Below are 12,119 nucleotides of genomic sequence, written 5' to 3' on the forward strand. Positions count from 1 at the left end.
TCAGCAGGTTGTAACTTTATAACCTTTAGTAAGAGATATACATGAAACTCTCCCAGCTGTTTATTTTACACAGTCTTTCTAAAATTTGAAGTTTAAACATGCAAATAATGAAACATTTTATTTTGTTTTCATATATGAGTCGAGAGTTTTCTGATATCGTATTTTCTCACTCCAAAATGTTTTTATCTGAGAATAAAATGTGTTTTAAATCAGCGCTGTCACTCCCTGCTGCCTCAGAGAACACGAAGAAACAGATAAAACAGCCTTTAGAGATATTTATTGTAAATTCAACACATTTTTACACCCAAAAATGGTGAAAATGTTTCACATATATATCATCTTTAAACCTCCCCAGTTGAGTTTCCTGATATTTTACCTTTAAATGCAAATACGACTGTAATAATTCAATGTGCACTGATTTATATAAATGTCCAGAAGAGATTAAAATGTGTCCACCTGGTGCTCGTGAAGCCATTGAATAAAGCCACTTAAAGGATAATTATGGGTTAATTATGTATCTCAGTTTTCATTGATTGGTCGTTTTAACAACATATTTGGGGGTAAATGTCACCAGCTCGTGTGTGAGATCCAGATGTTTGACAGATGTTTACAACAGGCACTTTGATTCCTGTCTTATTCTCTTACCACACCGAGTTTGTTTTGATATTTTCACACTAAACCGGATTTTAAATTTTCCCTCAACCTGCTTCACTTGAACTCCATTTCACCTCGCTGTCCGATCATTACCCAGAATACTTTTGGACGAACAGCAGAAAACACGATCGAGCTCTGAGTCCGCCGGCTGTGAGCACGGCAGCGTGTTCTGTGACTGCAGTGGGTTTGCGTTCCTCCGGATGGATTTCACTCCCCGAGAAGAAGCTCAGATGTTAATTGGAAGCACAACAAATGAAGTGGAGTGCAGGTGAGTGGACGTGCATGTTTGGAGATGATATGTTATTATTTCTGCCTCCGAGTGGGCCTGAGAGGACTTATTAACCCAACCTGAAATTGCATGAAACACCTGCTCACTGTGTCTTTATGGGACATTTGGGACATCAGGACTGTTGGCACCAAACAGCAATTCGGTTGTGTATAAAAACACGGAGCCAAATCTTTGGCTGGAATAACTCTGTTGTCTCTGCATGCAGCGGACTGACTGAACACACAAGTCCAGCGTTCACCTGGAGGACGCTCAGAACAAACAGAACCCGTCAGTGCTGCCCAGAGGCCGACACGCTGCTCGGTACGTTTTCTAACTCCTGCACATCAGCCAGACTTCTCTCTCTGTTGCAGCACAGTGTAAATAATACGGTTTGGATTGTTAACAGGCTGTTAGCTCCCACGCTGTTGTCTTAAAGCGATGATTTACCAAAATCTGCTCATTAAAGTCTTAGCGTGTGGAACATAATATTCATAATTATGTTTTTGTTGGTGTGTAATCACCTGAAACTGAGAGTCCTCGTGTTTTTTTTTTTACATTCATGGAGCCTTTTATATCTTCAGGACTCCCTAAAAACTCTCAGCCTCACTCTGCGTGGATGGTTGTTGTGTTGTTGGACGTAGACGTGCACACTTCAGCCTGCGGTCTGAGTTGTTTTTCAGTCCTTCGTGTATTTAACCTCCTCTGTGTGCATGGTGGGAAGGTTGGTCTTTGGGTGATATGATATAAAAATGCTCACATAGCACAACACTGGTGTGACAAGCTGGAGGAGGATGTATGTGGTTCTACCAGAGTTTACATCCCGTGTGTTTTGTTTTCAGGCTTTTTACTACATTTGTTTTTACATATTTGAAGCGATTATTTGCACATTTCAGTCAAAGTTTGGTTCCAGGGAGTGCTTCATATCAGCGAAGGGAGCAGGTCCTGTTCATGGAGTCAGACAGAGAACTGAGCCCAGAGACGGACATTTCTTTTGCATTTCCAGCAGCCACTGTAAAGGAGTAGAGTTTAATCTGCAACCTCAACGCTAGATGCTACTAACACGCTGCTAACTGCTGCCGGCCGTGTTCATCAGAGCTGGTGTGATTATTTGTGCACAACAAAACACACACATGTGATTAATCCACTGACCTGCCAGTTAACAGTAACTGCACTGTGTGCTCTGTCGTACATCATAAAAACCACAGGAGAGAAATGATGATTTGGGGCAGACGCAGACATTTGATTACTGAGGCTGCTTGTTATCTGGTTATCCTCTATGTGTGAGTCAGTTTGGGATTCTCTTTAAAAAAACAAACAGATGAATGTTACTGCAGGTGAGTTCAGGTCGGTTTAAATTGGTCCTTTCCAGGTCAGGTCACCTCGACGACCTCTGAGGGGAGATCTGAACTAATTGCTGCGGCGGCTCTGGAGATGACACCAACATGTCTCTCCTTACATTCTTCAACCTACATCCTGTAATTCTACACCTGAAGTCAGCGACACCTGTGCAGGAAGCGACCTGTGACCTCACCGCGAGAAGATTCTCATCCAGAAGGTAAAATCCAGTCATCATCTTCGTCCTCTGTGCTGATGGATATCTCTCATTTTAAAACAAGTCCCCAGCTACTTCAGTTGTTTAGGAGAACGCTGTATTACTGTATATACTAGCCTGCACTACCCACAATGCAATTTAGCCACTGAGTGACATCACTAGAGGCAGTTTATCTGATTACATGCAGCTTTCTTTGGAGCCACAGAAAGCTTTATACGACATGTTTCACCTGTGCAGCAGACCTGTAAACACACCTTACAGGTCTTTAGTCACTTTAATGTGTCACATTAGTGTAATCACCCTTTAGAACATTGGCTGGGGCTGTTAGTGGACCAGTCACATGGCATGAACTGGGATTACTCATGGTCAGACTGGGGAAAAGGAACCTGGTGAAGAGCTCTGTCTTTGTAACTATCTGTGTTGTTGAGCGTTTGTTTTTCTAAAAGCCCTGCAGTGTGAACACAGATACCTGTTCTGGAGCGCTGCCTGCTGTATAAATAACACAAACACAAAGTCACATTTAATCACAGCGCTCCTGTAACCGTGCCGCTGATATCATATTCAAGTCTGAAGGCTTTAAAGGGATATTCCGGTGTAAGTTTAATCCATGGTCTAACACACTGTGAAACTGTGTTAGACTCCCTCTCGAGAGATCAAGTTAGCAGACCGCTAATTTACGGATTTCTACTGAAAAGCTGACTAAATTTACCACTCTTCTGCAGCAGCTTCCTGTTGACGGGAAGTCCCGACGAGTCGATTACCGAGTGCAGTAGAGTTCCGCGGCTCATGGATGAAAATGTATGATTATGACTCCATGGAAAAGCAATCAAAGTTCATATGTGTCTTACCTGCCAGTTTATAACAGTTATTATCGAGAGCGGACAGGGAAAAGAACGGAATTGAGCATTTCTAACCGCACTCGGTAATCGTCGCGTCGGGACTTCCCCGACCCGGAAGCTGATGGAGGAGAGTTGAAATCTGTTTTTAGCTTCACAATAGAAATCCAGCTAAGCTAGCGGAGGTTAGATGCCCCGGACTATGTGCTGAGACCCTATTTGTACTGTTGCTGAAGTTTGGTACTGTTCTGAGCATTATTTGTGGCTTTTTGGTGGCGGTTTATATTTGGATCCATTTACTGCAGTGTATTGTTGTCGTGCGGTCGTTTCTGAGGTTGATAAAACTCCGTAAATTAGCGGTCTGCTAACTTGATCTCTCCAGAGGGAGTCTAACACAGTTTCACTGTGATTTAGACCATGGATTAAACTTACACCGGAATATCCCTTTAACTTATCGAGGATGCAGCCTTACCACCAGTGTCACCGTCGTGGTAGTTGGGATCGAAGCCTCTTTCCAAGAACTTGGACACTTTGTCCACCTGACTGTGCTGGATGAGGTCCATGAACTTCCTCAGATTGGCCTGTGAAAACCAGAGAAGAGAAAAGAGCCATTATTAGTGAGGAGGAAGAACAAATGGTGGGTGGTGTGAGAGAGAAAGAGTCAGGACGGAGCTGTAAAAAAAAAAAAAAAAAGACGGAAATAGAAGTTGAGATAGAGAAAAAGGTGCAGTGGGTCAAACAGAACAGAGTGGAAGCGTTTAGGAAAACAGTGTGAAACGGAGGAAGACTCGTTAAAGATGGAGGAAAACGAGGCATTCTGAAACCAGGAGGATTCAGAGAGGCGACTGTGAGGAGAGGAACGGCTGCTGGTTTCTCTTCTGTTCCTGTCTGCTTTCTTTCCAGGCCGCATGATAAAAATAGATAAGAGAGCAGCTCCCCGAAGGAGAGGAGCAAATGAGGAAAGAAGAATGAGACACCAGGAGGAGAGAAAGACAATGGATAGCAATAAAAGAATAGACGGAGAAGAATAACTGAGGCAGGGAGGAGGTGAGGTGGGAGGAGACGAGGAGACGAGGATGTCCTGATCACACTGGAACAATCAGCCAATACAGGAAACAATCCTATTGATTTCTGATCAGAAGTTTTTTACCCGTCAAGCCATTTCTACGATTGTTGTATACAAACTGTTCAAATACAGATTACAGATACAGATAGCTTCAGGTTGTCACGTGACGGGCTCCGAGGTCAAATTACCAATTATACAAAACATGCTACATCCTGTTTGACTTTCAAAATAAAGCTTCTACTAGCAAACAGTTGACATATTATGACACATCATGGATGGTTTCAACATAGCCAAACGCTCGTGGTTTGGTCAGGTTTAGGAAAAGATTCAAATAACTCAGTTCAGTCTCTGAAAGTGAGTGATGTAAATCATCATTTACAGATTTTTACATTCTGTACATTAACGGGACACAAACCCTGGTTTCTGGAGGTAAAGTCCAACATATGAACCCATCCAAACACCCACTACAGCGTCAGTCTAACCAGGCAGCTGTATTTGGAGTGTTGGGAGTGAGAACAGGCGATGTATCCAAGAGTGCTAGCTATAGTTAGCTTAGCACGCAGCTGGATACTTGAGATCACACAAATCCATCTCGCCAGACTGCAGCTACAGGTGTTGTTTAAGTGTTTGACTGTTCGGCGGCTCCACCAGACGTTAGCGTAGCTGCTGCTGTAGCATCAGTTCCGTCAGCACTGGAGATTTTATTTCATCAAAAGAAGAGCAAAGAACGACACTGAAGGCTTTTTAATTTTATGAACTAGCTCCTGTGACGGTGCTGCTCTCCTACTGTCCATCTGATCTGGTTGAAGTTGGTTTGTCCAATCATCTGCCAAGTTTTATTCAAAGTCCCTGAAAACAGTTTCCAGATGGTTCCACGTAACAAACCATCTGGCGCGTCAGGTTATTCTTGAAGAAAAAACAAATAGATATATAAAAATGGATCAGCTGATGTGTGTGTGTGGGAATATGAATGACTGCTGAGAGGCTCTTTGTTGCTCTGTAGAGTTTAACATCACTCGCCTGGTTCCGGACTTCTGGATCTGAGCCCGAACGGTCATCAGTCACTGTGAAACTGGTCAACAGCTAACGAGCTAATGAGCGTGATGTCAAGCTGAATAATAAAATGATCCGTCAGTCTGATGATCGGTCTAACATCGCTGTGAGGCTTTCAACAGCTGCTGTATCAGCAGAAAACAAAGACTCAACGATGCGTCAGGCTTTTTATAGCTCGTCACAATCCGTCCAGCAGCCATTAATCAGTGTCGATCCCACAAATCTGCTCAGACGTTCACTGCACGAAGACTTTTAATTGCCTTTCTGTTACTGCCGACAACACCAGGTTTTCCTTTTATTGGATTTGCTTCATATTTAATGTTTACAGAGGTTTACGGGGTTCATAACTCATTTTCTCAGCATACCTGAGGAGTATTTTGTGACAGTCGTGGTGACAATTTAATGAAATCAAAGCAAACTGATTAAACAGAGCGAGTCGACCGCAGACGGAGAGCTGCTGCTGCTGTTTGGAGATCAGCCGCGATGAGTCACTGCCGGTCTGATATCTGGAAATGTCGAGGGGTCGTGAACGCGACCTCGTGTTTTATTTAATGTAGCTGATATGTTCCCTGTGTGTGTGTGTGTGTGTGTGTGTGTGTGTGTGTGTGCTGGCCTGGTGAATCACAGTCTGGAGGATGGTACTGAAACAGGTTGGGAGGCTGGCGTTTGATTGGCCGTCTCAGTGTGAGCTCCAGCCAACCACAGAGCAGCAGACTGCACGGCAAAAAGGATTAGCCCGGAAAACTCGAGTCAGGCCAAGAAATGACAAACAGCAGAATTAGAAATAAAATGACGATTAACGAGGAGCCATGTTTGTGACTTCTGTGTCAAAGTGTTTTCATGTGTTTTCACGTCGCTGCTCCACGTTTATCTTCATCTGTTTGCAATTTTTCTGTCTCATTCTCCATCTTTTTGCTGGTCGCTCTCCTTCCTGCGTTCAGATGTAGAATGGGAGCAGCTGTCAGACGGTTTCCTGGTGTGCTGCTAACAGAGAGCTGCCAGAGACACTTATGCTTTGGCTGCTCTACAGGATTACAGTAGCTGTGGGACGGCAGCCCGGAGCCGGCCTTACACAACCAGAGACGTTACTGTAGAGACTCACTGCAGCTCGTGTGGGAGGGACGAGATGGAGCAGGAACAGACTCCCTCTGAGCAGCATCCAGACTTACAGACTTTTCTTTTATCGTCACAGGGGAACAGAAAAGAGGGTTTGTTCCTGCCATCATCCCGCCACACGGTTCAAACTGCCAAGAATGAAACCAAACAGACACAAACATTCTCTACCTCATTAACCAGCGAGGCAGCTGAACACGGTATTCAGCCCGTCTCTTTCCCTTCTCTGTTATATTTAGTTTATTTCTGCAACATCTCTGACATGAAACACTGATTACTGCGCTGTTCTCTCGCTTCACCTCCAGGGAAGATGGCAGTCAGGTGTCAAGTTACCCAAGATGCATTTAGGGATGCACTGAAAATCTGTTAGCTCAGACCGTTCACATCCGGGGCCAGGAGAAGAAGAAGAAGAAGACGAGGAAGATGAGGATGATGAAGAAGAAGAAAGGAGGAAGATGAGGATGATGATGAAGATGAAGAAGAAGAAGACAAAGACAAAGAAGGAGAACAAGAAAAACAAGAAAAACAAGAAGACGAAGACGACAATGAAGAAGAAAGAGAGGAAGAAAAGAAGAAAACGATAAAGAAGACGAGGAAGATGATGAAGAAGACAACAAAGAAGAAAGGAAGAAGGAGAAGAAGAAGAAGATGACGAAGAAGACAACAAAGAAGAATTAAAAGAAGAAAGGAAGAAGGAGAAGAAGAAGAAGATGAGGATGAAGAAGAAGAAGACTAGGAGGAAGATGAGGATGAGGAAGAAGACAAAGACAAAGAAGGAGAAGAAGAAAACCAGAAAAACAAGAAGACGAAGACGACAATGAAGAAGAAAGAAAAGAAGAAAACGACAAAGAAGACGAGGAAGATGATGAAGAAGAATTAAAAGAAGAAAGGAAGAAGAAGAAGAAGAAGAAGACAAAAAAGAAGACGAGGAAGATGAAGATAAAGATAAAGAAGATGAGGACAAAGAAGAAGATGAAGGCAAAGAAGAAGAAGATGAAGAAAGCAGCAGCAGGCAGAATGGATACAAGTTGTGACTCTGTTTCTGATCCGACCACTGAACTGTAACGACACTGTCACCAGACTCCATTCAAAAATCACGTGATTTAAGAGTTGTTGACTGCAGAGAAACTTGTTTTAGAAGTAAAAAGTGTCAGTTTGTGGCAGCATGTCTGTACCAGCCTGTCTGCTTCTGTGTCTAAAGTGCTAAAGTCTTACCTGCCAACATTGATCAGCTGTTTGAACACACTGTTTACACTGATGTCACCATTTACACTCCATTTATGAAAGAAGAAACATGTTATTGATCTAAACATGTCACATTTTAGAGAATGTCCGTTAAAAAATGTCTCCTTTCAGTGAGTTGTTGAGTTTGGAGACACTTAATAAACCTTGTGAAAAGCTGTTTGTGACTAATTCTTCTGTTCATTTCAGCAAATCTTCCACATGATGTTCTTTCTAGTTTAAAAGCATCGTGTCTGTAGAGTTATGGTTGTCTGTTGATGTGATGTGTGTTCATCTACAGACAGAGCAGACGGACTGACAGCTGTCCTCTTTGTTCAGATCAGTCAGGACGGGTGTTGGTCTGCGTTCCCTCTCAGACTGACGTGTGTTGACGTCTTTTCTTGATTTCCTCTGTTCAGCTGCTCGCGCTCTCCCGGGTGTTTCCCACCAACGGGGCTGAAGACGAGTGGAGACACTGACCGGTTACAAACGAGTGACTCCGCTGCCTTCACACGGTTTCTGAAAGCTTTTATCTGTCCGGAGGAGAAATCTCCGCTGCACAGCGACCGACGACGCTTCCACTTCATGCTTCCACTTCATAGATCCTTTTGAATATGTTTTTTTAACGGCACCGTGTTAAGTCTCCTGGATGATTCCACGTGCACACAGGAAACACTGCATGCTGCTTGTTTGAGTGCCAGAATCAAGTTGCAGTCAACATTTCTCTCTGATGTCGTGTTGATTGCCACATTTGCATAACCAGTTTGTGCTTACTGGCACTCGTGCTGCTGTTCATCATCAATCATCTGCAGCCTCACTCAAAAACAACAAAACAAATATTGGCAACTAACATTTAAATTCAGAGTCAGTTCAGTGATTTAGAAGAGAAGTGATCTCACCTTGGTGTGAAGTTTGGCGATCTGCTTCTCGTCCACGTTGGGCTGCCTGTACACTCGGCTCTTGTAGCGGAACTGTTGAGAGAAAGGTCCAAAGCAAACCGACGGGTCAAACAAGGTTCTGCTGAAGCTCTGTTCCAATAACAGAATACATGAGGGAGCTGACGACCTTTCCTCAGACATGTTTACACCTCTGAGTGCATCTGGAAGGAAACTGTTCCTCTGGAGAGACGATCAGGCCGAAAGACGTGTCCTCTTTATTAAAGGAACTGTTTTATTACTGTCTGCAAGAAATATATATATATATGTGTATATTTATATATATATTTTAAGGATGTAGTGTTAGTGTGTGACCGTTTTCATCTTCACCTGTTTGATTGTTTGATTTGTTCGTCAGCAGGTTTACACAAAAACTCCTGAACAGATTTCCAGCAGTCTTGATGGAGGACGGATCCACTTCTCTCACATTGTGTCTTTCAACACTTTCATTAATTTGAAAAGCACTCAGTAGAGCGCATACCTCCGCCAAGCCCCAACAGTCTCCTTTTATACTCACTCATAGACAGCCACCTGAATACAGCAGCATTATTCAAACATAAACACCTGAAAAATGAACAGAAATGTAAAAAAAAAACAAAAAACTATTTATCTTGCGATGTTAAAGAAAGAGAGAAAGTGTTTTCTGGATCCGTCCCTTTATCCAGATCCATACCAGAAGTTAACAGGTTCTATTCTGGCTCCGGATCTCCGTCAAAGTTTAGTGGAAATCTGTTCTGTAGTTTCTGTCACATCAGCAACATTTCACAGATTCAAATGTTCGATATTAACCAGATTAAAGATGTTTTAACATACGTCAACTAACGTCCACAGGCTCGTGTGGAGAACAGAGAGAGACGGTGATTTTCAGTCTCATGTTACAATCCGCTCTCATAACGCCAATAAAGAATGTATTAATACATGTAAACCACTATGAAATGTAACACAGAGGTTCCTAGCAGTGTTTTATGAAGTATGCAAAAGTCATGCTTCAGTAAAAGTAAAGATGTTGTGCTAAAATGTGACTTTGGTACAAGTGAAAGTCATCCACGTGAATAATAGTTGATTAAAAGTCATAAAAAGTACTAAAAGTATTTTTTCTGGCAATAAATGTACTAAATTACACGTACAGTTAGTATTTAAATATACTGTACTGTAGATTATAACACCTGATCACTGGAATCAGCATTTTATTTATCTGATTAATGTTAAAATACATTAATTTAAAAATGTGTTTCTAGTAGGGTTGTCAAAAGTATCGAAACTCAAAAAAGTATCGATACTAAAATATTGTATCTGGATACGATACTCATTTTCAAAAGTATCGATACCAAGGAAGCCAAGGAAGGAACACTTCAAAGTTAATTTAGTTTTTATCAGGCTTGCCTAATATTTACATGTGCACAGCATACAACCTGTTATTTTGTTATGTTATTGTTTATTTTATTTATTTATTTTTTGCACTACCTCAGACCTGAAACTTGTAAAACTGTTTTTTATTATAAATATGTAACGTGTGGTTCAGTTAATAGTTACATGTTGTAACAGAGGTTATTTTTGCATTTTTCTTGTTAATAAAAATATTTATTTTAAATTTTGGGGTCTTTTTTTTATCCTTGTGGTATCGAAAATGGTATCGAGTATCGAATATTTTCCTGAGTATCAGAGCTGAAAATTTTAGTATCATGACAACCCTAGTTTCTAGTGTTTCTGAGCCTGTAATCTGCAAAGTAACTAGTAACTGAAGTTATCAAATAAATGTCGTGGAGTGGAAAGTATAACATGCAACAAGCTCAACATATTAATTTATATCTTTTATATTTGGAGACTGATATGAAAACATTTCTAATGCTGTTGTACAATAAAAGAAGATTCACTTGAGACTCATCGACACATTTCTGCCTTCACTTTGTTTTCTGCACCAACACATATTAAATCTTTAATACATTTCCAGGAGAATAATCTGCCTGGCTGATGTTTTACCTCCAGAGCAGGGACGCCCTTGCTGATTGGCTGAGGGTACTCTCGAAGGACGCGTTCTTCATCCAGGAACTTGCCGTCCCTCCCGTTGCTGGCTGGCTGGAACAGCCCGTAGTTGAGAACATCTTTGAGGCTCTGATTGAGCGTGCACAGGATCCGCTGCTTGGCGACCCACACCGTCGCATCCGGGTTGAACCGCATGCATTTCTGTTTGGTTTGAGGAGCAGAGGGGAGCGTGGAGGAGTGTGAGAGGGGAGAGGAAGCAAATTGATTAACTGTGATGAATTCAGTGTCGAGCGGCAGTCAGAGGAATTCAACACGAATGAAATAATCATGTATGGAATAACAACCGAAGCAGCTTAACGTTATCAACATGTGACAGCCTCCACTGGACTTCCTACTGTTGATTGACAGATGTAAATAAGCTGAGACGCAGCAGTAATGAGAGGATTTGAATAGAATCACAGAACAATGGAGCCCAATCAACACAGATCAGACTCATAGAAATTGGTGCTTCGATAACACAAACGCTGTCCCAGTTCCTACAAATAACCGCGGCTGCCAGGCAGCACTGCCAAGCTTTTATATTGTTTTATTGTTAGCGTGTTGTATGCTGAACAGGGACACTTGGCCGGCTGAGGGGGTAAGTGACACGACCCCTGTGCCCTCCGGTCTCTCCTAGTTTCAGCCTCCAGAGGTGAATAAACATAGAATGCCGGCCTCGTCTGAATCAGAGGGGATTATGGGCGCTGTGCCGTGGCATTCTGGAAGAGGCTGTGAGTGTTTACAGCTGAATGTGCTGCTCAGCCGGCGATAGCAACCCCGCGTCTGTGATAAAGGCTGAAGGGATGAGCAGTCTGTGAACTCAGCCGAACCGTAATCCTCCGGCCTGGTGTGGAGAGGAGAGGAGAGGAAGATGAAGACTGAAGGTACAGTGTACACAAACAGATGTCTGGCATCTGGCGCAGCTGGTTGGACCGATACGACCGTCGTCCCTCTGCTGGTTTATTACAGTGGCACATTTCCATCCGCTCCCATCAGCGCTGCCTCCTCGTGAGTTTGACTTAAACAATGTGTAAGAAGCTTCCAGCGAACTGGGAGACTAAGGTTTCTAAAGTGGAGCGATGATGATGTGGTGCATCCTCATCATCACAGACACAGTATGTTGTTAATCTTCTGACTGTAACGAGACGAAGAAGAGTGCACAACCACACAGTGCTTAAACTCAACAACTCTACTCGACTGGAAAAACTGCCAACACCAGGCTCTGAAATGTTTTTTTGGGGGGTACGTAACGTTCTAAAATAAATAAAAAAACACATTAAATGTCCTAAAAAAGCCATCGAAAGTGAAGATAAGATCCAGGAAGACCATCGAAAAGAGGAAGAGGAAGGATAAAATGATGCAGGACTAAACTCTGCAGAGCTGAAGCAAGACGGACGAG

At 42.7% G+C, this 12,119-nt stretch overlaps 1 protein-coding gene across 8 annotated transcripts in view; it reads right to left on the bottom strand.

Annotated features, from left to right (window-relative positions):
- Positions 1-12,119, bottom strand: part of shank2b (SH3 and multiple ankyrin repeat domains 2b) — a 215,086-nt gene that overhangs the window by 140,212 nt on the left and 62,755 nt on the right. For all 8 annotated transcript variants that reach the window (XM_030414028.1, XM_030414027.1, XM_030414026.1 and 5 more), the window contains exons 3-5: positions 10,679-10,882; positions 8,663-8,734; positions 3,783-3,891 (exon numbers count right to left, since the gene is read on the bottom strand). In XM_030414028.1, coding sequence (XP_030269888.1) covers positions 3,783-3,891; positions 8,663-8,734; positions 10,679-10,882 — 385 coding nt within the window. The remainder of the gene's footprint in view (positions 1-3,782; positions 3,892-8,662; positions 8,735-10,678; positions 10,883-12,119) is intronic.

This window comes from Sparus aurata, chromosome 4 (assembly GCF_900880675.1).
Source record: "Sparus aurata chromosome 4, fSpaAur1.1, whole genome shotgun sequence".
Lineage (NCBI taxonomy): Eukaryota > Metazoa > Chordata > Actinopteri > Spariformes > Sparidae > Sparus > Sparus aurata.